Source organism: Bemisia tabaci, chromosome 1 (assembly GCF_918797505.1).
Source record: "Bemisia tabaci chromosome 1, PGI_BMITA_v3".
Taxonomy (NCBI): domain Eukaryota; kingdom Metazoa; phylum Arthropoda; class Insecta; order Hemiptera; family Aleyrodidae; genus Bemisia; species Bemisia tabaci.
Window position 1 is genome coordinate 45,227,486 of NC_092793.1, and position 27,356 is coordinate 45,254,841.

The 27,356-nt window shown below is 45.3% G+C and overlaps 1 protein-coding gene across 4 annotated transcripts in view; it reads left to right on the forward strand.

The window, feature by feature from the left end:
- spen (split ends) overlaps positions 1-27,356 on the forward strand; it is a 159,249-nt gene that overhangs the window by 45,893 nt on the left and 86,000 nt on the right. For 3 of the 4 annotated variants that reach the window (XM_019059071.2, XM_019059069.2, XM_019059070.2), the window contains exon 2: positions 21,634-21,876. In XM_019059071.2, coding sequence (XP_018914616.2) covers positions 21,634-21,876 — 243 coding nt within the window. Of the gene's footprint in view, positions 1-4,408; positions 4,529-21,633; positions 21,877-27,356 lie in introns of all 4 variants that reach the window. The other variant, XM_072301450.1, reaches the window with a different exon arrangement.

A 27,356-nucleotide genomic window follows, 5' to 3' on the forward strand; every position in this document is an offset into this window, starting at 1 on the left:
TGCGGTTTTGTTTCCAGTGAAGGAAGGAAGGAAGGAAGGAACGGAGGAAACGAAAAGGAATGACGCTTCTAACTGCAAATTTTCATGACAAAATTGACTCCAACTGTACAGTTGATGCGTTTTTTAAATTTCGAAAGAAATTTGGGGAAAGTTCCCCGAACTCTCCTTCCGCCTCGACCCCAAATCCCGTGACCTAGAATGAGTCAGTTGCGCTGGTCACAAAATCGTGTTTTGATGCTTTATTCGCGCAGATCAACTAAAAATAATAAGATCTACCCAAACAGCAACTTTCCACGTTGAATACTAACCAAGATGTCGCGCTTCGAAAAACTCGATTTATGACGTCATCCACCGCGATAATACATACCATGTTATGGACTACCGCGGTGGATGACGTCAAAAGCCCGACGTTTCAAAGGACGTTATCTCGGTTAACATTCAACGTAGAAAGTTGCTGTTTGGACAGATCTTATTTTTAGCTAATTTACAAGAATCAAGTATCAAAACACGACTCAGTGACCAGCGCAACTGGCCCATCGGTGTGTTCCGTATGAGGCGATTTACTTTTTCCTCCGTGTGACCCGGGCCCATTGCTCGTAGCATGCAAGTCTCAAAAGCAAGCGGGCCCTCGAATCCTGCACGAATTGTTGAAAACGGACGTTCGCGGCGGCCTGTCGCGCGGGGCGTTGTTCCCACACGAACGGGGAGCGAGGAGCCGCGTCTTTCGCTCGCTCGCGCCTTTCTCCCGAGTTGGCCCGTTTTCGAGGCCCTTTGTTCCGGCGAATGCAAATACAAAGACGCTCTAATTCGTCGAGCGCGCGTCGTGGTGTGGCGCGTCGGGTCGCGGCGCGGCGCGGCCGGTGGGCGTCGAACCCGGAATCGGGAGTGACATAACAAGAGAAACGACGCTGCGGTGAGCCGCGCAGCGTCAACGTCGACGTCGCGAATTTTTGCGCCCCCCCCCCCCCCCCCGACCGTGCGCCGCGTAGCCGTCGTCGGGACGTCAAACCGATCCTGAGAGCGAGACGGCCAGAACTAGGGTGTCTGCCGTCAGGGGGAATCTGGGATACGCCAGGGTATTTCGGCGGCCCGGAGAATCGCAGTGTCGGAGACCGTAAGGGCGACAAGAAAAAGTCAGGGAGCTCCGAAAAATAAGTCGAGCCATCTCGTGAGTAGCATGTTGGTTTAGCCACATTGAAAAAAAAACAAAACACTTTGGATCTAGAAACCAGACTCTTAAAAACATCGACAAGGACAAGTACTCTTGATTCAATCAGAATCAAGCTTAAATGTAGAACTAAGCCTCTTAATTTAAGCGGATTTCGTTTTGATTCAAGCAAAAATCCGATTGAATCAAGAATATTTTTTCTTGTCAATGTTTTCAAGAGTCTGAACTCTAGATCCAATGTGTTTTTTTTACGGTGCACCGATTCCACCGATGCCATCAGAGAGAGCGCGAAGGAGCGCCTCTTGATCTTTGGAATTAGGAATGTTCCCTGAAATTCAGCTGAAATCGGTGCAATTAAAAGTGAAAAATCCAAGTGGAAGTCGTTTTCAAAAGTCCCGGAGGGGGGGGGGGGGGTTGGAAATTTTTGTATCGGGGAAAAGCGATGAAGGTCAGGGGAAATTCAGGGAATCGGAAACAGAAGGAATTGTGGTAACCCTCTACACTGAAAATGTACGAACTTGTCGCACAGAAATGCGGCTAATGCATTTTCCGAGAACCAAGTACGAGACCTGGGGCTGAAGTCATACGCAGAACCTCTAGGGTATTCTATTTTCCCTATATTATTATCATATATCCCTATTTTTCATCAGGTATCTCAAAATGGACGCAGCTTGGGTAATTCAATTTTGGTTACCCGAAATTGACCGTGTTGTTTCCGTCGCTATCGGAAGAAAGAACAGTGAAATTTTCAGTAGATAACTCCCAAAAAAGCCTGGTAAAAATCCAATTTGCGAGCAGAACTTTCACAACGTTGAAATGTAGTGAAGCTCTTATCTCTGTGTGGGACGACGGATTCCAAGCCGATGTAAAGCGGGTTCGACAATCGGTCGACACGACAGGCTGCAGCCAGCAGGGGCACGTCCGGAAAAACCGAATTCCCGCACGCTCCCCGGAAAAGCTGCCGATCAATTTTTAATTTTTGAATCTGTGTCAAACACGTGCGGTGGGGGGGGGGGGGGCGGAACGTGCCCGGCCGCGGATCCGGACGGATCCCTGTTTTTCGGAAGCGAGGGAATTTCCATGCGACCCGCCCGTAAAACGATCCGGGATCCGTGAGAGAATCCCGTGTCTTATTTTCGCCCTCCCCCGAAAGGGTTGGCGGGGGCGACAGGGGGTTGAATTAATACGGGCGCGCTCGCTCGGTCATGCGGCGGATCGATTCCGGGAGGCACCTGATCCTCCGCGCTCCGCGCCCCTTTTCCCTTTTCCCGTCTCCCTTCGCCCCCTCCTCGCGGCGTCGCGTCGTCGTCCCGCTGGAACGGCGGTGTTTTCAGGTGTGGAGCCGACCGGCTGTCGGGCGGGGTGTTTCTTGGGAGGCTCGCAGGATAAAATCCCGATCGGAGGAGGACTGACGGAAGTGCCACCGCGCTCATGTTCCCCGAATGGAGGGAACAACTAGAGTCCCTTTATACTGAGAGTAAAGACAACGCGAATCCATTTCTGATTGGTTCCCTTGTTTTAGGCCTTAATTGCGTCACAAATGGGAATCAAGATTACACCTTCACCAATTGCAAATATTATAAACTGGATTGGCCCGGGGCATTGGAGGCACGGCAAGGAACCAATGGAATGAGAGAGGGGACGGAGATAGGAATTCGGGAATGGGATGATTAAAGATTACAAAAAACGTCCGATTTGTGTTATCTTTATTCCCGTTTGTGACATCCATAAGCAGCGTTGTCTCAACTCTCTCTACAAAGAGACTCTATGAAAAACAAGAGTGGAATGAAGGCGGTTTCAATTGTCGCCCTCACAAGTACTTGAAAAGCCATTGAAACACCAGGAAAGCCAGAGAATTTCGCTGCGGAACCTACGAATATTCTCTGTGCTAATGTCAGAATGTATAATTCTACCCTTTCTAAGCTCTTATCAGGGGAATTCTTGTAAACATTACTGTGATCCTAGCTCATCAACCATTTTCTCTTCATGGAATACAATGGGGTTCCTAAACATTGGCTAAGATAGGAAGAAATAGACTTCATCTCGCAATTAGGAACTACAGTTTCTAGCTCATCCATAAAAACACGTATGTTTATAGGGGAACTAATGGTACATACGTTGTCCAACCGATCCAGAAATTGTAGTTCCAAATTGTAAATTTCAGTCCAATTATTTAGCTCCCTCAAAATTTCACTGAGGACGCGTTTCACACAACGGGAAGCTCGGAAACCGATTCCCAGGGGGATGAAGGGATCGATTTCAACGGACAGTCGTGGAGGGACCTAGTCATTTGTCAGGGTGAATTTCTGGAAGCCTCCGTCAGACCGCAAGGCAACTTCATCTTCTTCCCAGCGTCACGTTCGGCTTTCTTTCGGGGGGTTTTTACCCCGGTAGAGAAGCTGTGTGAATACTCCCGTGGTCGTTGGGCTCCATCCGGTGGTTCGTGGTTGCGGTTTTCCTCCGAACGGCGAACCAGCGGTTTTCGAGTCAGATCGATCCGAGGGTACGATCAAGATCCAGTGTTACAAACCATTTCCCCGTAACGAAATTTTCAGAATCAACAAAAATCAAGGAGAAAAACGAAGAATAAAGGACAGACACGTCTTGCATAGAGTCCCTTTATACTGAGAGTCAAGACAATGTGAATCCATTTCTGATTGGTTCCCGTATTTTAGGCCTTCGCAGTGTCACAAACGGTTACAAAGATTACATTTTCACCGATTGCAAAGATTAGAAACTGGAATGGACCAGGGAATCACAGGTTCGGCAAGGAACAAACGGAATGAGAGAAGGAACGGAGAAAGGAATTTGAGAATTCCCGTTTGTGACTCTATGAGGGGGTATTGTATTGACTCTCAGTATAAAGGGACTCTAGTCTTGCATAGTTGCTCTTGACAGTTTTTCATAACTCAGAGCTGATTGCGAATAATATTCTCTAAAAAATTCGGCCGAAATATTTTCACCGATTTGCCTGAAAATTCGCTTTTTAACAGAAGGAAATTTTGTAACGTCTGAAGATTCATACAGCGTTCTTCGGTAGCACTGGAGTCCTGTCGAAAATGACATCAAGAGTTTTCTTCAAGACCTATTTGATCTGAGTTTCATCCGGGCGGACCCGCGGTGGATATTGACCGCTCGATTTCGTCGGTACGGAATCCGATTCGGCGGGTTGTCTGTAAGTTTGCCACTGATTGAGGCGTTCGGATACTGATGGTTTACTTTTGTGTCAATTCTGTTCAGGCTCGCCGCGATCAGAGCCTGATATTGTTTCGGAGTCGTCGTCATGATGATGTGCAGCTGTGGCCGCCGCCGCCGACGGAGGCTCCATGGCTTCACCCTGGATGGGCGTCAGTGCGCATCGTAAGTACTGTCACAGTGTCACAGTTCTGCCCCCGCCAGCCGCGTTTTCGTCGACCCAGGCCAGTAAGGAGCAACGCCGTATCAACATTCAATTGCCAAATCTCCCCGGTTAAAACGTAAGGTCGATGGACCCAGGTCAGTCCGTCATGAAAGTTAAGTGTGATAATCATCGCCGGAGTAACTCTGCCGTACAACGGAAGAACGCCGTAAACGCCATTTTACATTTTTGGAAACAATGTATCATAGCAGAAAAACTTGTGTACCCTGGGACAACGTTTTTACAGAATTCTCCCGCAAATACCATCAAGAACTTAACCTGAAAATTTGAGGTGCATGGGTGAAACAGTTTTTATTTTTTAAAGTGTGAAGTTCCAAAAAACGAGGGAAAATCTTGATGGATTTACGGCTTTCTTGCTTTGCACGGTAGAACTTGATAGGGAGATAATGGACAAGACGCTCCTCCACTCCACTCACGCAAATTGGGGGGGGGGGGGGGGGGGTTGGTCGTCAGATCCAGAAATTCCAAAGAACATGTTCCTGTCGGACTGACACAGGTCTATGAACCTTGATTAAACATGTATTTTTGAGGAAAATTATGCATTTCTTTTCGTGAAATTTTCAGATACTTTAGACCAAATCATACGGAAAATTGTTTGAAAAGAATGAAGAAAAGTATGCACAACTTTCCTCGCAAAATCGTGTTTCTTAACGAAGGAAATTTAGCAACGTCATGGCATTCTTCAGCATTTCATTCTAAGTAGAGAGTGATTCAAATCTTGTTGCGAGTTTAACCAGCCAGGCGAGAGGCGGTAAATTAATTCCACGATTATCCAAACTCGGACGAAAAACTGAGCCGATTACAATGCCGAAATATCAGCGCCGCCCCCCCCCCCCCCCCCCCCCCAGGTGTGATCAACGAATCCTCGCGGTCGCCAATTCCCCGAATCGAAAATGAGTCTTGAGATTTTTTCTCTCGCCGGGATTATGAAACTCCGAAGATGCTGATTCGGAGCTCTTGGTTAACAGAATTTCCTGCGATCAACTCTGAAGTTGAGTTTCCCCGGTGTTGGAGACCCTTAAAACTTCTCGTGACGAACTTCCCAAAACTTCGATGAGCTGGAACGAGACAGTGCCATCGATACACGTATGATGCTCTCGGTTTGGTGAAGATTTCCCGTAACGATTCATTTTTTTTTGCGGCTGTACTTGACTCGGAGTTCCGCTCAACTTTTAAGCATTCTTACTCGGTAGCCCTCTTAACCCGGCCTCAAAACCACCCCGTGTCGACTTGTTCAGTAATGTCTCGAAAATGAACGTCTGAAAGCACGCATCCTCCGCTCCCCGGGCAGTGGCGATTTTTGAGAGTTGGCAACACTGGCTTTCTCATTTAAATATATGTAGACGAATCGATTCTTGGTGAGGCAGCTTGCCTTGCTTAAAATCGATATTTTTAATGGATTCAGGTGCAGGAAAATAGTGTTGCCAACTTGCAAAATCACCACCGTCTTCGGGAGCACATTGAGCCATCAGCCTGGAACTTAAGACTTATTTTCATGAACTAGGTCGGTTAGACAGATTATCGCTGTTGCCTTTCCTGCGAGTGTTATTTTATCCGTCAAATGTTGTTCGTCCAACTTTTGTCATAGCTTGATTGGTTGTAACTGTCACGAATGCTGCTGTATTGGCTTTATTTGTTGTTTTCGTTAATCGTTGGGTTTTCTCCATGTTCGTGATGATCATTTGCCAATTTTCTTTCTCTCTTTTGTGTTGTAATTGCAGGGGGTATCCGAAATCGACCCCGCAAAGCGTTTCACTCAATTTCAGTACAGAATCTGAACATCGCAGCATCGCACTCTCGATGGTTGCACCAAATAAAAAACGGTTTGTGTCGATTGCAAAGTTTAGACAATTCTTGCGATTTGCTTTTAGTAGGAGGATAGATCAATATAATGGCGTGTAAGTTGCCGTGGTTCACGTATGGCAAAGACAAATCGAGACACATCAGTTTCCGCGTTCGCGCTTTTGAAGACCACTCACGCCTAAAAATAGTCGGTGCACTGGAAAAAAAAAACATTGGATCTAGAGTCCAGACTCTTTAAAATATTGACAAGAAAAATACTCTTGATTCAATCGGATTTTTGCTTGAATCAAAACGAAATCCGCTTAAATTAAGAGGCTTGGTTCTTGATTTAAGTTAGATTCTGATTGAATCACGAGTACTTTTTCTTGTCGATGTTTTTAAGAGTCTGGACTCAACATCCAATGCGTTTTTCTTTCCCGTGTACTGATGACAGAGGCTTCTGTTCACAGGGCTCCTGTACTTGCTTTCTTATACCTATAGAACTTTTCTGATGTCGGAACAGAACTTGGGTCGTGAGCACGGAATACTCTGTCTTTATACAGGAAACTTCTGTAGTTGTAACAAAAAAAGTACAGGAGCTCTATAAACAGAACTTTTTTTTTCAATGTCGTGTTTGATTTTTGCGCTTTCTTGTGTGCATTTGTGTGCTTTCGGGAATTGGTGCTTTCGAAAAGTGTCCCTCTAAAAAATATCCTCCGTGCCGGTGACGGTCGTCTTCGGACTCGGGGCACCCGTGACACCGCGGTGACCGCCCCGTCCCCTCCCGCCGTCGCGACGTCGTGATTCCTGTGGCCGGAGTCGGAGCGACCTATCCCGGCCGGGCCCGACCGCTCCCGCTCCCGGTGGGTTGTCGCCGGTCGCCGGGCCCGGCCGTTCCTCCTGCACTCTGATTGCAGTTGCGTTTCGCAAGCGAACGGAGAAAATAACCAGGTCATCTTTTCCTCCACCGACGTCGTTGTCGGGCTCCCGGCGTCGTCGTCGCTGGCAGATTCGATGTCGTGCCACCGGCACCGTGTTCTCTTCGTCTCCGTCTCCGATCCGGCCACGATCTTGCCCGCGGTTGCTGATCCGCTCCGTCGCCTCGCGCTTCGCCGCTGGAGCGAGGAGGAGCCCCTCCTTCGGGGACCCTCGCCGAATCGGGCTCATCGCCGACGAGGTCCCGGTCCTCCGTGCTGCCGTGCTGAGGACAAACGACGCATCAACATTCAGGAGTCGTCCAGGGTTGCCACGCTCAGGAAATACCGGGAAAATCGGGAAATGCCCGAAAATTTTAAAAAATCAGGAAAAAATGACCATGATTTCGATGGAAAGTCTCTCTATCATAGAGAGACAAGACAGAGCCATAGAGACTCCATGGCTCTGTCCAGGATCTAGGGAACAATTCTTTTCCCGAGTCTTCGCGCCGAAATAATTTTGGTTCTGTTTGAAATTCGGTGGTCAGCTTCGTGCCTGCGCCGAAGAATTTTTACAGAAGATAATGGGGGGGAAAACATTTAACATTAAATACATACCAAAAGGAGATGTGGGCTTTCTTGAGGGAATCGACGGGAACTTCACACCAGGAAGCATAGAAAGCTCACTGGAAGTTACCGATGTTGTGAAAAGTTCCGATTACCATTCCTCGCCTTCGCATTATAGATTTCGCTACTGGCTTCTTGTTGAGTGTAAATTTAGAAGTCTGCTTGATGCGGAAAGAGCTGAATTTCCACCTTTTCTGAAGGAAAAAATTAGGCTATTTATAGAAAATGAGAGTAGTGCGTCGCAGATTAGTCGTATGTTCGTATCACAGCACAGCGAAAAATGAAGACAATAAGAACGAAACCGTCGCAAACCACCACCATTGACGTTCAGAGCTGACGTTGAATTCAGTAGAAATCTACCGATGGGAAACCCTTGGTCTCAGCAAAGATTCAGCAGAAGACTGTGGGAAATTGCGTCGCGATTTCAAGCTGAAAGTCTCGTATTTTTGATGAATCAAGCGGACACAAGCCACACGGAAAAAAACGAATCAATAGTCTGCTTCGGACGGCAGTTTTATTCAGGACTTGCGTTTTGTCATTCATCGTCCCCTTGCTGACATCATCGCAATCAGCACATCGATGTATCGACGTAGAATATCGAATATAAGCTTGAGACATGTAATTTGGAAAATTGACGGGCTTAATATCCGTCTTTTTGAAATATCATTTTAGTTTTTTCGTTGCTTTACAATAATGTTGTAATTATCGCACCAACTTTTTTTATTTTCTTTCTTTCCTCATTTTGAATCGCGATTTGAGACCGATGTAAGTTGTTCACTTTTTTCCATTTTACAATAATGATGTGATTATCGCATCTACTTTTTTCTTTTTTTCTTTCCCCATTTTGCATCGCGATTTGAGACCGATGTTAGTTGTGCACTTTTTTTCCATTTTACAATAATGATGTGATTATCGCATCTACTTTTTTCTTTTTTTCTTTCCCCATTTTGCATCGCGATTTGAGACTGACGGAAGTCGTGCACTTTTTTCCCCTATGCCAATTTTCCTAGCGGATCGAACTTCCGGGCGAATTCAACGTGAATTTATGATGTCATGCAATCGCCTGGTAGCTTCGATTCCGTCTATAATTTAATCCTGTTTTCATGGAGAATATGTTTTCCACGATGAGCTCATGAAGTGTTGTAAAATCAATTGAGTTTATCTTATCTTGCGTAAGTTAACTGAGAGCAAAATACATAGTTCAAGGATTTATACGATCGGTCCCGGGCGCTCCATGTCTTATCGCTTCTGACGATATAGTCGCCTGTTTTTCTTGCCTTTTCGAAAGCAGGTGCCAAATGTAGGGAAGCGCCGCTAGAGAAAAACATCGCCGTTATTTCTCTTTTTAAAAGCCCCCAAGATTTTGAATATTCGGATCAGGGTGGTGTTTGAATATTAGGATCAGGGTGGTGTTCGAATATTAGGATCAGGGTGGTGTTCGAATATTAGGATCAGGGCGGTGTTTTAATATTAGGATCAGGGTGGTGTTTGAATATTAGGATCAGGGGTGTGTGTTTGAATATTAGGATCAGGGTGGTGTTTGAATACTAGGATCAGGGCGGTGTTTGAATACTAGGATCAGGGTGGTGTTTGAATACTAGGATCAGGGGTGTGTGTTTGAATATTAGGATCAGGGTGGTGTTTGAATATTAGGATCAGGGTGGTGTTTGAATATTAGGATCAGGGTGGTGTTTGAATAGTAGGATCAGGGTGGTGTTTATCCTCGAGCGCGATCAGGATGAGGACTCTACCTTTGATTTCGTAAGGTTACAGGGAGGGTGGGTGTCAATAATGTAGCGAAGAGAGAGAGAGATATCAGTTGCGCAATGATACTTGGGAAATGTAGAGGGATGGAAAGAGCAAGAGGAACAAATTGAGGAAAAATTTCTGACGGTCGCTGAACGCTGTGTGTCATTCGTTTCAATCATTTGGATTACATTTTGCAATTAGGTACTAAAAATTCTGGTCCGGTTAAAAAACAACGTATGTGCCCTTAGTTTCCCTATGCACATAAGTGTTTTTCTCAGATGCGGCAGAATTTTTAGCTCCCAATTGCAAAATGCAGCCATTTCATTGATAACTCTCACCATATGCACACATCGACGCAGACATCTCCCACACCAGAGCGGCACAAATTATGAATACACTGAAAAAACACTTCCAGCCGTGGTTGTCGTACTTACGGGCTGTATGGACATACCGTCCGCGTGCCACGCTCAGAAGTCGAAAGTTCCGGGTGTAGCACCCGGAGCAGTCGAAGCTACGGATCCTGCATCCGAAATTTTCGGCCTCCGAGTCCGGAACGGACGGTATGTCTACGTAGTCCGCAACATTTTTTCAGTGCAGCGGGTACACGTTTGGAAGACTTAAATTTCAGTGGTATTTACCTTCCTCTTCTTTTTCTTTTTTCTGCCGAGGGATTTACACTAAATCTAGAATTCCTCGTTAAAAATCGGACAGGGGCATAGAGGGGGCGGCCGACTAGCCCGGGAATAAGGAAATAAGGTTAATTTTACTATTTCATCTCTGGAAGGCTTGTAATATTTACTCCACTAACTGTTTAGTGTCAAAAATCGCCTTTGAACTGAGGAGGCCAATACTACCTTCGGTGGTAACCTAATAAATGGTCCCTCGGGCCGGATTTTTGAATTATAGACAGACCTTTCGCCATTACCGTTCACTAGCAAAATCACCCTCAGTTTCAAGACTGAAATCCCTAATATTCTTACTCTTGACCATTTAACTCGTGAACCGGTAGTATTTTTAACCACAACTTACTAACTGGTCCCGCGGGCCGAATTTAAGCAGCTTGGTCAAATGTTTTCTTGTCATCGTATCCGAAGAGGGTTGCTTGTGGTCAAGTTATCTAACGATATTTATATTTTTAACTTTTCGAACTCGAGAGCCGGAGGTCATTTTCATTCATAACTCAATAATTATTGGTCCCTCGGGCCGGATTTAAGTGTGTAAAGGAATATTATCATGTCCAAGGAGCCAAAAAATTGAATTTTTTGACCGTATGAACTTGAAAGTCTGCACAGGAACATCCCGAAGCTCATCTTTTTACCATGGTGCTTTTCACAAGGCATAGCTCGCGTCGCGGTGGCGGTGAGCTCGGGTGTCCTGGCCCAGCTGAACTGCCGACCGAGCCACTACGTGAAAGCTGACAGTATGAAAAAATTGTTGGCAACGCCGGCGCCGAGCGTGGGTTAGATGCTCGGGAATCGGGCCTGCGCCGACCGCGTGATGCTCGGGAATGGCGCTGCCGACGGAGCGATTTCTATTTATCTCCGCAGCCCAGACCATAACACTGTGCACCGGGTCCACGTCTAGAGTACCTTTACAGGGAGAGAATGGTCATTCGGACTCATGGAGAAAATTGGTGAGTGTGTGAGAAGAGGTTTTTGCCAACTTTAGACGAATCACCTTTTCCATATATTACCAACCTTACCACAGTAGAGGCTCAAGTTTAAAATATGTTTTCCAATGCAATGCGCACATTGGGTTTAAATCTGAGCAAATACGTCTAATTTCAAGATTTGAGTTAATTTCATGGTCATGCGGACAAATAAAACCTCATTATGTGCACTTCGAGGTTCTGAGTAAAAGGTACCCTAAAAGAACGTATCCAACTTGGAATATCTTTCGAACGGATTCGAATATTGAAAAACGCTGAGACAGGTACTCGATATTTTTAAGGGGTTCCTCTTTTCCAACCATTTGAACAAATACACGTAACCTTAAGATTATAGTAAATGTCATGGTCATGCAGGCAAATAAAACCTCATTATGTGCACTTGGAGGTTCTGAATAGAAGGTACCCTAAAAGAACGGATTAAAGTTGAATATCTTTCGAACGAATTCGAATATTGAAAAACGCTGAAACCGGTACTCGAAATTTGTAAGGGGCCCCTCTTTTCCGCACATCTGAGTCTTGGGCTCTTCAGGAGACGTACCGGTGTCTCTCGATTTTCGAATTTGTTCGAAAGACATTAAAGGCAGATACCTACTTTTGAAACACCCTGTATAGCAGATCCAGTCGACGGTTATTTTTACGATCGTGGAAAATTTCGATCGGAACCTGATTTAGTACCGTGTAGGTATCGTTCCATCGGGCTCCTGGTTTGGTCGCTTTGCGTTTTGTGCGTTTCACGCCCGGGAGATCCGTTGTGATCGGAACTGCAATGGACTTGCGGCAAATTTGCGGATATTCTGCAGGCGATGATATCCTAGCAATCAGTTAAATCGAGCCAGGAAGAAAGCTCTGGAAGGTGTGCCGAAAACTGATCCTGCACAGGTAGTTGTAGCGTGCACGTATTTCTAATCGCGTTTCTCGAACCTTCGACCGGCAAGCCGTTATCAAGAGTCGGACTACTTCTAAGAAACGATTTTATAATCTATATTTACAGCAATTAAGTCTATCGATTACCAATCTGAAGACAAATCATTTTTTTAAAATTGTAAGGGTGGAGGGGGGTGAGAGCGATGGACCTCCCCTGTCTCTCTTATGTCGGCGAATTTTGCAGCCTGAAACCCAACCCTTCACCAAAATTGACAACTTCGCCTGTTTTCAACGGCGTCTCCGTAGGAAAGAATAATACCGAAAAGTCAATAGTGAACCGTAGGTGGAATGAAAAAATCATTCCGTCCCCGTCCGTGTGTTTGCGACGATGAGCGTGTTGTTTTTGCATTCCGTCGTTGTTGTTCGCTCCCGTTCTGTTGAATGGAGTCTCAAGTCATGAAAATTCGACGCTGCGTTGGTGTTCAATTTGTAGTGAAAAGTTCGGATTTTCGCTGGGAGGTGTATCTCTCTCAGGCTGCAATTGAACTTCACTTTGCAATTAGGAATTACTATTTTCAGCTCATGCGTAAAAGCGCCTATCTGCACAGGGAAACAAATAGCAAAGATGTTGTTTCTAAAATAAGCCAGAAAGAGTAGTGCCTAATTGCAAAATGCTGTTCAACGCTCCTCCTTCATTCTCAGCTCATTTTGGCGATTTTGAAAGATGTGACCGATGAGGGGTGACGGACCACCGAGATAAAGTTTTTTAAGGTCTCGAGAGTTCTTTGTTTTTGAGAGCGTATTAGGTTAAAAGTGAGGATGCAAGTATTTCTACCGGAGCTATTTTTTGTTAAGACTCGCGTCCAATCAACTGAGAGCTAGTAAGTTTATTCATATGCAGTTCGCTGTAGTTTTACGAATTTTTTCGCGTGATCTTGCTCAAAATGAATTAAGAAAATTCTCCTATCCAATTTTTACCATTCAAATTTGTTTGCAAATGTTTCCACACAGAATTCCGACCGCTGGACCCCCGTTTTATCCCGATACCCCGGCGGATAGGGGGCCGGGGGAAGCTGCCGGAAAGCAGGGAACTAGACCCTCCCGTATTATTCCGAGGTCCCCTCGCAAAATTTCAATGAACACAGCTCAGGGCACAGCCTCCTTTTTTTCGCGTCTCCAAGGCCCTTTGATATACGTACTCTCGCCGCGTGTAATTAGGGACGGATTTAACATCCGTCGCGACTGTGTTGGTTTGCGCAAGAGGACGGTTATTTTTACCGACGCCGGTGCGGGCCGCCCGAAAAACTGCAGCTCCGGCGAAAGTAGCCGTTTTGAGACGATTCGCGAGCCGTTAATCGTTGCGAAGGGATACATTTAGACTCAAGGTCGGCAGGTTGAACGAGTCGGGGGTAAAAACGAAGGAGAGAAAGAGGATCATCAGTCATCAAGTCGAACCAAATACCTTCTCAAACTTTGGGTCCGATCCTTGTCGACGTGAGGGCCGACGAGTTTATTATAAATTTTAACCGCTCTTCCCATCACCATTTTTTCGTGACAAGTAACTTTTGGTGAAATTCACCTCTAGTTGAGCACTTGACTACACTCATAACTCGATGTGTTGGGTCCTTTCAGCCTCAATCGATCCAAAATGAGATAAGGTATCAGCTCTCTTCCTGATCCACCCTTACGAAACGATGAGACTTCGTTCAACAACTCAAAATCTAAAGTAAAATTATCTTCTGTAAAACCAGTGTATGGTCTGTTTTACGAGTCTACCCTCTTCAATTTATTTATCAAAAAGCCCACATTGTTCCAATGTCGGAACGATTCGTGCCTTCGAAGGGATTTAGCTCCTGGTAATCCGAATGATCGAGAGTGTTGGTCGGTCTGTCGAAGGAGTTCATTCAATCACCTTTACGACCGTTCCGTGTTTTACGACTGCTTTGATGGTTCTGTTTGTACATCGGGTTGCAGGTTGCCAGGAGTTTACCGTTCGCGTGTTTACCCTGCTGCTGATGCTCTATTTCCCTCAGCCCTGTTACGTCATCGTTACGTCATCTGTTATGTTTCAGGGAGAGCTCGTGCGAGGCCTCCCTACCCCCCCCCCCCCCCCCTCACACAATTTTCAGGTGTCTGAAGTTTTGAGAATTTCATGTTTCAGAAGACACTACTTCGTGAATTGATAAAGATATGAACAAATTATTAAAAATGCTGAAATACATGTGTTCAAACGGGAAATGCCGCCGGATGACGTCACAAGACGGCGGATTTTCTCACTTTTAAATCGATCTTTCTGCAACATCGTTTCATCGATCATAGCACGAAAGACGCAGCCACTGAATCAGTACGTCTTTGACGAGTGGTCATCAGTTGATTTCGCGTGGACTCCGGTTTTATAAATAAGAAAAACATGAAATTTGGCATCTGGGCGGTGGAAGCGGCACCGCCGGCTGTGTATCGAGGTGAATGGGCGGGGCTCGGGGTTATACTATAATGGCCGCGCTGCTCCCCCCTCCGCCTCCCCGCCTGCACGGCCGCCGTTGCCGCCGCCGCCGCCGCATCCTCCCCCCCCTTTTTTGCCCCACCGCACCGTGCGCCTCAACTGTCAAGCCTTGTAGGGCATGTCCCTAAATGAAGAAAGACTCGGAGCCTCCCGGAGGGTTGCCAAGTCGCTTTCGCTCAGCTTTTCACTTCGGAGCTTTCGACGAGCCCGGAAGTGGAGCGATATTCATCTCCCTCCCTCTCGCACCCTCAACTTAACCCCCCCCCCCCTCATTTCCCCCATTCCATTGTGAAGTGATCGATCCCTGGTCTCTACGCACCTACAGGGATTCTACGGCGAGCTTTCTGCGTGGCCTCAGGTCTTGATAATTGACGAGTTGAGACAATTCATCATTCCACCCTCGGAGTTAATTTAAAACGGCACCGGTGAAATTCCCCTTTTCACTCTCTGTTCGGGGCTCCATCTCTGTGGAAAGTACGAATGTAACCGAATCCGTGCAAAGGGACCTTATTTCTAAAAAACTCGATCAAATTTGAGTTATTGGTACCACTGAATGGAGGAAGAAAATCCGGGGGTTTTGGCGCAAGTTTGCCCCTGAAAGCTCAAAAATCTTGAAAGATATGAATCCTAGAGTCCGTCGAATTTGAGTTATTGGTACCACTGAATTGAGGAAGAAAATCCGGGGGTTTTGGCGCAAGTTCGCCCCTGAAAGCTCCAAAATCTAAAAAGATATGAATCCTGGAGTCCGCCCAACAAAATTTTCAGGCTTTGGAAGTACGGTGCCAAGTTTTTGCGAAAAGTTGAAGAAAATTTTCTCAGGGTGGGTAATATCTCCTTTCCCAGACCCGGTCACAAATAGGTACATCGACCGCAATTTTTGCTCAACCACTGTCTGTGATGGGATTTCAATAGGAGTTCTAAAGCTTTTTTAGATCTGTTCAAGGGATTGTGAGGATACGTCGTTACAGTATGACAAAAAAAGAAAAAAACATAATTCGGGAAAATTTCTCCCGTTATAAGGGCAAGCGGCAGGCGAAGCCGCTCTCACCGTAAGAATGAAATTTCAAAATTAGAATTTATCGAATCTTTATCTATTGGCCCTTCCACTTCCTCGTTGCCTAAAGATAAGTCAACTCCAGCGTTGAACGTTACATCAGTGAAGCAATGTCGTCGAAACGTACTGCACGCCGTTGTGGAAACGGAATTTTTTTTCGTTTTCTTCAAGTGCCCTTATCAATTCTTTCTTGTTCTCCGCGGTTTTGTTTCTTTTACTCGTTTTTTTTTTTTTCGAGCCCATTCGGTCGACTTATTCTGCCTTATTATTACACGTTGTAATTTTCCGTCGACGGTCAGTTACCTCTGAAGATCAGACACCCCCCTCCTTCTCTTCGCGATTCTTCCCCCCTCCTCTCTCATGATTTAAAATTCTTCTTCCCTCAATCATCTCAATCAAGACGCAGACTGTGTAGCAGCGAAACCTGGTAGCAGATCTCGGATCTCGTCCCCGGATCCCTTATAGAATCACGTTAAAATTAAACTTCCTATATGAGGAGAGTACGGACTTGTCGTCAAGGAAACGCCAGGGAAATAAAAAAACACGGATTTTTTGAAAAATGTTTCGCGAATTTTACTCTTGCGGAGATTTCTTCTAAAATTCACAACAGCCTTTCTGCTGATGTTTTTTAAATTGTAAAAACAAGTCAAAAATACCTCGCATCAGCCAAGGCACCATATATTTTGCTCTATTTATTACATTATATTCCTAAAACAAGATAAAATTCTTACTTACATCGAATCAGGTCAACCATGTCGAGAAGGAATATTTCTACTTTTTGTCAGGGAAATGTCAGGGAATTATTTTTTCTGCCCGTCAGGGAATTTTGAATTTTCCTCCTGTTTTGCCCGTCTTGTCAAAGAAATCAGGGAAATGGCAAAGATATTTTTTGTTGAAAATTGCTACACTGGAAAGAAAACGCATTGGATCTAGAGTCCAGGCTCTTGAAAACATTGACAAGAAAAAATACTCATGATTCAATCGGATTTTTGCTTGAATCAAAACGTAATCCGCTTAAATTAAGAGGTTTGGTTCTTGATTTAAGCTCGATTCTGATTGTATCAAGAGTACTTTTTCTTGTCAATGTTTTTAAGAGTCTGGACTCTAAACCCAATGTGTTTTTTTCCAGTGTAGACACCCTGAAAAAGTCGAGGCTTTGAACCAGCTGTGTCGGTGAGTGCCAGCGGTTTTCGTTCCTCGTTAAGGAACTCATCGATTTTCCGGCATCGTTCAAGTTTTTTTTTTCTTCTTTTTTTCTGTCCAAGTTGTCGAGCACCGAATTTCGTTTGCGGCTGGGATGGGTCTTGGAAGGGCGGAATCGCGCTGGCAGTGCTCTAGCTTCTGGGACGGCGCCGCGGACCCATTGTATCGCCCGGCTAGTCGAACGAATCGATTTCGAATCCGTCCTGATGGCGTTGGAACTTGAAAACCCTGCCGTATTGCCGGTTGTCACAGCCGACTCAAAATCGTAGCGCTTTCGTGTATAGTTCTATCACCCGACTCGTGTAGTACGCTGCCACGTTACCGGGAAAAGCAGTATTGCCCATGTCGAAATCGGATTGCCTTTAAAATTCGATTATTCTAATCTATGCGAACTGACAGATTTAGGTAAATCAGCAAAATTGGTGTAGTTTATAGTAGTAGTTAAAAAGAAGAACCCCCAGAATTCATGAAGAAGTAGTAAGTGCACAAAACTTGACGTCATTTTAGACAAAACCGCAGGAAGTCCACATTATTCCGCGAGAGAGATGTACTGAGTGCTCTTTTGAGTAAAATTGTACCCCTTTCTGCCCCCCACCTCTGCCTAACCTAGAATTTAAGTAAAGATGATAATCTTTTACCTTTTGTATCAGGGTTAATTAACAATAAAAAAGAGTGTAATGTCTCGAAATTTACAACCATATAAGAATTTTATATTGTTACCATTCAAAGGGTAAAATAAATTAATTTTTAGATTTTTATTTTTTAATTTTTATTTTTTTTTCGGATGGCCCTGTCCATTTACCAACCTTCAAATCTCTTTTTTTTGCGTCCAAAAAGTAACTACGCAAGCATCAAGCGAACACAAGCGAACAATCCAAGCAATTTCTGAAAGTCTTCAGTATGATAATTGACACTTTGACTTAGGACAAAGGGTTTGTTCGATACAATTTTCCGCCAGGTTCATTCTCTAACAACTTCATTTTATCCTTTGCTGTCTTTTAGGGACTGTGTCAGGCTCCATCGCTTTCCGCGCAGCACGGTTCGCCTTTTTCGCTTGGATTTTAAGCTTTCCTCGGTCGTGCATTCGCTGAGCTGGAGGAGCGGGGGGGGGGGGGGGGGGGGGGCACGTACCCTGTCGAGGGACCGCGACTGTGAGATGTTGTGGATGTATGGTGGACGCTCGCGCACGGAGCATGGCATGGCCCCGTTTCGAAACTGGTCATAATCTGAATATCAGCGTTGCCGAGGCACTTCGAATCGGAGCCTCGCAGTTTCAGGGTTGCCAAAACCGGGAAAAGTGTGGGCGTTTCACCCAACGCGGCTTCGAAGCTCCACGAGCCTCCGACAAGTTACTTCAGGGTTGCCACAGTCAGGGAATACCGAGAAACCCGGAAAATATCACGGTATTGAGAAAAGTCAGGGAAACCAGGAAATGCCAGGGAAAATGTGAAAAATGTCAGGGAAAAATTGATAAGCACCTTAATTAGCTTTCTAGAATAGGTTAGACGTTTTGGACAACAAATTCTGCCCGAAAACGATTTCTAATCGTGACTTTTTCACCATCTGGCATATCCTCTATTGTCAGGGAATTTCACCAAAATGTGTCCAGGAAATCAGGGAAATGTCAGGGAATTTCATTTTCAGGGGAAAGCAAAAGAAGTCATGGAGTTCGAAGATGAAGAAATTACGGCAACCCTCAGAAACAGCCCTCGATTCGAGGAAAATGCATCCCACTTTTAAAATTGTCGATAACTCGGCACGACGCGCCGCTGCTGAATTCGGAGCTTCGACTCAGCTTCGAAAGTCAGTTGGACGCATTTCAATCAAAAGGAACTACACATATCCAACGTAGCATGAGCCGTGTCATGCATGTATCCTCGTATACCTCAGGGCCCGTGTTAGGATGGACATAGTTCCTTTCGATTCAAACGCGTCCGATTCGGAGCGGCGCGACGACGACGACGGGCGAGCGGTCCCGAACTCCGGTGCACGAGCCCGGGGATCCCGGGGCCGGAATGGCCGGCCGGAGGAGTCGGAGTCAGCTAATGAAGTCGAGAATCGGAGTGCTCTAACGACGCGATGGACGGAAGAGCCTATTAAAAAAGGCGCAATAAAGACCCAGAATCCAGATACAACGGTTAGATTTCCCGTCTAACTCTCTCTCCCTCGGCCGCGGCCTCTCCGCATCCGTAATGAAACCGTATCGCTTCATCGTCCCGTCCCGTTGCCCGTTCCGCCGCGGCCCGGCCGAGGAAAAACTCGACGCTCCACGTCCCGACCCGCGTTGTCGGATTCTCCGGAGAACTTGAAATGCTTCTCCGGGAAATGAAGATGTTGCATGTGTGAGGAATTTGCGATTTGACTGCTGATTCGTATGTAAAAGTTCGCGAGAAACACGATGGTGCCACTAGTTTTCCCTGAAATCAACTCTCAAGCTCAAAAAAAGGTCTCAAGTTGAGACCAGAATGGAGGGGATATCCCACGCTATCCTGAGAGTCCACCTCTATATCAAGACAAACTCTCCATGCAAAGATAGGGATCAAATACATTAGCAGGGTTGCCGTGTTTTCAGTTTTAGAGTCCCCAAATAAGGTGGCAGCCCTGTCAATGTACGAGGGTCATCGAAAAAGTAAGGTTCCCTACATTGTATCTTCCGAGCGGAAAGAGATAAATCAAATCGGTAAAAACGTACATATTAGACATACTCTAAGCTTTAAAACAAGCTCAAGTTTTTGAAAATCGGTTGAGGACTTCGCGAGAAAACTCAATTTTACTGAGACAACCTCTCGTCGTCGCGTGCCCACCTCCGAGGTCAGGATGCGCGGAGAGTCCCTTACTTCAGACTCGGCTTATCGCCTCTAAACATCAAATCGAAAAGGAATTTAAAAGATTTTATCAAGTAGGCCTTACTTTACTTTTTGAGATAGTCTCCGCATCTTTTTTGACATTTCTGGTATCATTACAGCAGCTCTTTCATGCCTTCCGCGTAAAAGGTCTGGTCTTGGCTCTAAAACCATCAGTCATTGCCAGCGATCTTCACCTCTAAATCGGTTGGAAATCGCTTTCCACAGTGGGAGTTTTTCATCTCAGGAATAGACGAAAGTCACCTAAGGCTAAATTAAGAGAGTACGGAGGATTGGGGAAAAATTTTACCACGGTAAGCAACTGATTAAGAAGTGCAGATCGCTGGCAATGACTGGTTTTGGAGCCAAGACCAGACATTTTACGCGGAAGGCATGAAAGAGCTGCTGTAATGATACCAGAAATGTCAAAAAAGATGCGGAGACTATCTCAAAAAGTAAAGTAAGGCCTACTTGATAAAATCTTTTAAATTCCTTTTCGATTTGATGTTTAGAGGCGATAAGCCGAGTCTGAAGTAAGGGACTCTCCGCGCATCCTGACCTCGGAGGTGGGCACGCGACGACGAGAGGTTGTCTCAGTAAAATTGAGTTTTCTCGCGAAGTCCTCAACCGATTTTCAAAAACTTGAGCTTGTTTTAAAGCTTAGAGTATGTCTAATATGTACGTTTTTACCGATTTGATTTATCTCTTTTCGCTCGGAAGATACAAAGTAGGGAACCTTACTTATTGGATGACCCTCGTATTTGCTCCTTATCTTTGCATGGAGAGTTTGTCTTGACGTAGAGGTGGACTCTCAGGAAAGCGTGGGATATCCCCTCCATTTTGGCCTCAACTTGAGAGCTTTTATTGAGGTTGGGAGTTGATTTCAGAGGAAACCAGTGGCACCATCGTGTTTCTCGCGAACTTTTACACAAGAATCAGTAGTCAAATCGCCAATTCCTCACACATGCAACAACTCTATTTTCCCAGAATTTTATTCGCCGTTTTCATCTAGCTTACGGAGAATTCTCCAGAGGAAACGAGGCGTCCGAAGGTCTGGAGTTCTTGACTAAGCGGGAATTGAGAATACGCAGGTGTCTGAAATTTGATCGATTTTGTGTTTAAGTGGAAACCTCAGTGGCGTGGCGTGCTTTGCGATATATCGATTGATCTGCCATAAAACCTATGGAAATGATCGATACACAGGGTGTTTGCCACGAGCATCTTGGCAATCGATTCTTTACCATAGCTTTAAGTGGAGAAATATCGATTGTCGATCATTCACATGTGGGGAGTGATTCCACCGGGAAACTACTGGCTAAGTAAACTGAGCGCGGGGATACCCTTGGTTAATAAATTGAAGAATAAGTACTGGCGAAGATATGAGACCAAATCCACTCGTGGAAATTCGCCTACTGATGACGTCGTGTAGGTAGATAAGAGACGAGAAACCCTCCACTGGTATCTTAGGCAATGATGGAAGCTTTTATTTTCGGGACTTCATCATTCAACTGTTTACCTACCTATTAGACAGGTGGTTCACAACTTGTTGAGTAGTTCGCCTTGCAAACATACCGAAGTTTAGCAAACTCGTTTGGTTCATGACGTCACCCGATACTCATCATCCGTCTAGTAGATAAGATGGCTGTTGCTCCCCTGTAAATGTCCACAAACAAGTGTTGAATCCCCGAAAGTAAAAGGCTCCACCTGTCATCAAGAGGCCAAGTGGAGTGTCTCCTGTCTTTGAGGTAGACCTGTAAGCCTTTTTTTTTTCAAATTTCGAAACGTTTGTTTTGTCGTTGACTCGGTGCTAATTTTTATGTTTTTTTTCCGTTGTTGCAGGTATGGGCGGGTGCAGAGCGTCAAACTCCTGCCCCGGATCAAAGAAGAAGACGGTGGCGGGGGCCTCTGCGCGACGGTGTCATTCATGGACATCAAATCGGCGGCGAAAGCTCACGACACGGAGCACAAGCTGGAGGACTGCCTCCTCACCACCGAGTACCACGAACCGGCCGCCATCCCCAGCTCCGGCCAGCCGCCGCTCCCCGCTCTGCCTCTCTACGCCTCCTCCAGATTCCAACACGGGTAAGCACAAAAGTTCCTCTCTCTCCCTTTCTCTCGCTCTCTATCTCTCTTTAACACCTCTTCCGCTCCGCTTTTCCGCGGGGTTGCCACAGTCGGGACAGTCCCAGATCCTCTCGGGTCTTCAGGAATCAGCGCGAGATTATCCTCAAGTCGGAGCAGAGTCCAAGAGAGACCGTCTATTGTTATCTTGGGAATGGCGGAAGCTTTTACTTCCAGGACTCCAATACTGAACTATTGACTTACCGAATAAGTGGATGGTTGGCAGCACGTCGCTCTAGAACCAGTAAGGTATAGATTAACACACTGAAAAAAAAGTTACGAGCCATATAGACGCACGGTATGTTCTGGGCTCATATGTCGAAAGTTCCGGGTGCCTGAGCCGTAGCTTCGACTGCTCCGGGTGCCACGTCCGGAACTTTCGGCCTCTCAGCCCGGAACGCGGACGGTATGTCTATGTGGCTCGTTAGTACGGCTTCCACGACCGGAGTTTTTTTTCAGTGCAGTTGAAAGTTGGAGATCTGGAAGCAAGAGCTTCTACCATTCCCGAGGTATCAGCGAAAGGCCTCAACTGTTTGAGGCCGACGGAGGGTTCTCACTTTTTCTCCGATCTTTCATTAGGATCTTTCAGTTAAGCATAGATTATTGATACATCTAATCGCGTGAAAAATTTTCAGAAAGTTACTACGGTCTTACTGGTTTTCTCTTTCAGTTAAAAAAGCTCTGAAAGTGGTGGGTGTAACGGTGGAACACTCCACCCCATTCCATTTCTCCAAGTAGAGATGAGGACTGTCGTTATTCAAAACATACAATATTTAAATGAGTCCTCTTACTTCTTCACCAGGCTTTACTGAAGTTTTGATCGTGGCAGCCCCGCTTATTCCATCGTTCCGTCTCCCAGACTGACTGCTAATGGTGTTTCGTTCATTCATTTTTATAAGCACTTACGTTTTTTCAGAAAATGAAGCTGGTTTTCAAACCACGTGAGTAAGAAGAAAATTTTGACTACCGAGATCAAAGCGTACATTAGCGATATCTAACCAAAAATATAGAGGAATCAGAATTGAGTCGCGAGAATAATTTGTTGATCCTGAGAATTAACCAAGAGGATCTTCTGAAGAAATTTTCTATACTTCACCTAGCAGCGAGGAGTTGGGAACGTGGAATCGGAGGTTCCTCTTCAGCTTACTCGTTCTTTTTTCAAGCTCGTCGTGTTGGTATTGATAACCCTCCCGAATCCCTGATCCTTCCCCTGTGGACCTTACGCCCCTTTCACATGTGCCGTGGAATTTTCCCCTCGATCATCATCGATGACCCAGTGCGTAGTGGTTGTGCGTTCGATCCGATGCGATACGATGTGATCCGTCCCGTTGGTGTGTTGCTCGATCTTTAACCGAGTGTTCAGTGTTGCGACGACCGACCGCCTGCGCCTCGCCGCCAAGAAGCTCACCTGGATTACAGTGCTGGAATTACCTTTTTGTGATGGTTCAACTCTTCGCCGCCGCGACCGTACTTACTGTTTCCCGCGGGACCGCATCCACAGTGTCGGGACGTTTCCGGTTCGCGATGCCGCGCTTTTCCGGCAGTGTTCGCGGTGTTCCGGCTGTTGTCAGTGCGTTTCCGGTCTGGTTTCCGGATGCTCGTCTCTCCGGAGCCCCCTCCCCTGTCCGCACCCCCTACCCCCTCCAAGTGTCCTTTAACAGCATGCTTTTTTTTCTAAGTGTGATCTATTCTGTGTGTTCTCTGTGTTTTGCCTAAGGGAAAGTCAGGTGTTGGTTTTTCCGAATTTTTTAGCGTTGTGTCGCGGTCTCGTCTCAGGAGAGGGACGAAGAGCCCCGATTGCCGGATTCAGTTCGAAAACCGGTTGATTATACATTTGAGAACAGGCTGTCGAATTCATCGGTTTTCGCCCTGTTTTCGAGCAGTTGGGCTCCTGTTCGCCCTCGCTTTGGACTCGACGCAAGTCTCGGCTGTGATATGCCTGTTCTCCCAATTTAGTGTAGAGGCGACTCCTCTCTTATAGTATTTCGATTTGAAATACGTGAGATGAGGATGTTATTGTTGCCTTTGAATATTGTGCTGAAGCGCGTAACTTGATGAAGTGACATGTGGGTTAGGAGCAAGCGAGTTGACGGTTTGTTTGATCCCTGCTTAGCTCTCTGTATTTTCTCCAACCCACGTTTGACTTTCGCAAGTTGCGCTCATGGTTTCGCACGGGACCGAAACCAGATCTTTTGCATGATTCTTGGCGTTTTCTCGTGGCATGACCTCTCATCAAATTAACTTACCTTGAAATGACTCTTTTCAGTTGAAGTTTTGTTCGGCTTTCTTATTCGAAATTGTATTCAGGTGTTTTTCTGCGAGAGAATTTTGTTTTTACCGTCACCGTCCTGTTCAGCAGGCTCGCGGAATGATTTTATCGAAAATTTCGAAGTTGTTGCGAAGTTCAATTTGCTCCCATAAATTACAGAAATAAGTCTTTTATAGTCCTCCGGTACGGTACAATATAATGGGTAGGGGCTGAAGATCTATTATGAGGAGATGAAAGAAATTAGCAGCCGGCACGAACTTTCTTATAATGTGCAGAAGCAAACTTGTAAAAAAATCGGCGTTATGAAGAATGCTTAAATAACATTTAGGTGATTTTTATTCGATTTTTAAAACGTTCGAAAACTGATGCAAGAAAATCCAAGAAAGCGGTATATTGTTCGTCTTTTTATGTATTTTACGTTTTTTTGTACTTTCAAAAGGCAATTACACTCCGGTACTGATCATATTTTTTTCTCGTTCAGTTGCGTAGCTATGATTCAAAGCTACACAATATTGCGAAACGAAACTTGTGAGCGCGAACGATGTAGCACGTATGCTTCTTTATTTTTGCGCCATGCAGGAAAAGATATCGGTTTTTTCCACGTTCGAGTGTTTTTATTTTCTTCTCGCGGTGTAAAGTAGGGTCTAGAGGTGCTTCGTAACGTACGTTCGCTTTATCATCACGTTGGCCCTTAGGCAAGTTGGCTTTAAATACATTGCCAAGGTCAGTGTTTATTTATCGTAAGTTTCTCCCGCGCCGCCTTTGTAAGCGATCATATCGGCGCGTTCGCGTTTAGGACGATTAAACGCCAGGGTGTGTAAGCAAGTTAACCCAGCTTTTTGCTCATTCACACATTGAAGAAAATAAAAAAAAAAAAAATACACTAAAAAATAATGTGACGGAAAAAATCGGTTTTATTTGTAGTCCTGGCAAACCGCTCCGTTGTTGAATGACATGCGGCCCTACCCCGTCATTTTACAGGGTAAAGCGTTGTCGTAAAGCTTGCACTGTACATTTTTGTAGCATAAAACCTCATTTTGGCATTCAGAATGCGGGCAAATCTCTGTCAAACTTCGACCAACTGCATGAGATAATTCATTGAAAACTGCCCAAATATTCTAGGCAGGTATAGAGTTGTATAACTTTTTCCCTAACCAGAGCTGACAAATTCTGACGAAAATTTACGGAAGTTAAAGTTCGACACTAATATTTAAAATGTCGATCGACTCTAATAAATGAAACGGAAAGTTTAACTACAGTCGCGGCCATTAGATTAACATTGGAATTCCATCAAATTAGGTCTGATGAAAACTATTTATAATGACAAATTTTGATCAAGATTGTCGCATCAGTTTTAAGATAAAGTTGGTGAAAAAAATGGTCATAGTTTGACGGAAGTATAGTAAAGTGTTTTCAAAATTTCAATATGAATTTTGAACGCGTCAAATTTTGATCTTATGGTCGAATGGGCTATTGTTTGATGGAGATTTTGTCAGTTTCTTAATCCAGTGCTTTCAAATTGCGTCGTGCTTTCACCCCCTCTCACGTAAAAATCTAACTGAATTGTCACCGTCATTGATAGTCACTGACCCAAAGAAATTCCGCTTAGCGGCCGGAACGGAGAAAATTCCTGGGAATTATATTGAAAGTTCTCGGGAACTTATCCTGAAACGTTCTCCGCGACCCTCCAAAATGTGAGAGATGATCGGGTCCATTATTTTCTGTTAATGTAGAAATTATATGGGGATTTCCCGGAATCTGAGAGTGGTGATCTATGTCCAATGAGGAAACTTGCTCTCCTGTAAAGTTCTCTTTTAGCTTGCCTCCTCGGTCTTGTTCACGCGAAGAACGGCTCGCGGAACTCAGCCAGAACAAGTTTGCGGAACTTCCAGCTGCGCATCATTTTTCGCCCCTTCCCAGTGCGCAGTCGGAACTCCTATCTTAGTCATAAGTTCGTCCCCTAAGTTCCAAGCAATCTCCACGTGTGTAGAGTACCTACACAGAGGGAGTATGGACATCTCGAAATATGAAGCTCTTAGGGCTGAAAAGGGTAGGTAACCTCTGGAAACGAAAAATGTCACTATCAATCTGTAGACTCCAGTATCTAACGCAGATGGACAAGAAAATTCATAAGTAAGCATTCTTCCGCAAAAATGAGCAAGTTTATGCAAAAACTAAGTAAAAACGTGCTTCACCAACGACTGTTTCCGACAATTGTGATTATAAATCACTCTGGATAATTTGAATTTATAGATTGCCTACCCTTTTGGGCCCTCAGAGCTCCATTACTGAACCTCGAACTTTTCGACATGCTCATTCTCTCCCTATATAGGTACTCTACGGGCGTGGACAAGGCCCTAGGTTCGGGGAAAGTTTCCGAAATCTAAAAGTGGGGATCTAAGAGGGAACTTTTTCCCCGTCGGGAAATGTCCCTCCTAGCTCTTCACTCGAGAATACGTTAATCAAAAATTACGGAATGCGCCATTGCGTTACGATCCGTACTGCCCCGTTGACATCCCTGTAATCGACGTTCGTTGACGTACCCATCGGACGTGGCGCAGACGTGGCAACGCTGCCGAGCTGGCGCGGCCGTCTCCCGTTCCCGGATTCGCCTCGCGGCACCCGCCGCCACCACCACCGCCTCCCCCACCCCGCCGCCTCAACCGGCGCACTATGGTCCCAATTCACTTTTCAGTGATCAAAAATCATAGCGGCTCTCCGTTTGAGTATAAATACATTTAAGATGTGTTTTCCTCATGATTTTGATGCGCTGAATCCGAATTTGACCTCCGCTTTTCCCTAAAAAATCATTTGCAAAAGTTACTGTCATTTTCTCACAAAAATCACAAACTACCATACGATTGGCTTGTTATACTTGCTTAGATTGGATGAAAACCATGCGTTCATTGCACATACATGTACAGTTCATGTAAAATTAAGAATGTTTTGATTTTTTGACACCCCCCCCCCATTTTTTTTTTTTTTTAAAGGAAAACTGAACTGAAAAAAATGAAATAGATCTAAAATTCATTTGTATTTTAAAAATGTCGAAATAATGCTTCAGAGAAGACTTTTCTTTACGTTGATTTGACGGGAAACGCAAATCGGGTACGTAACAATGTTGAAGAGCGGGGGTGCAATATTGTCACGTTAAGAAAAATTCAATCAACAA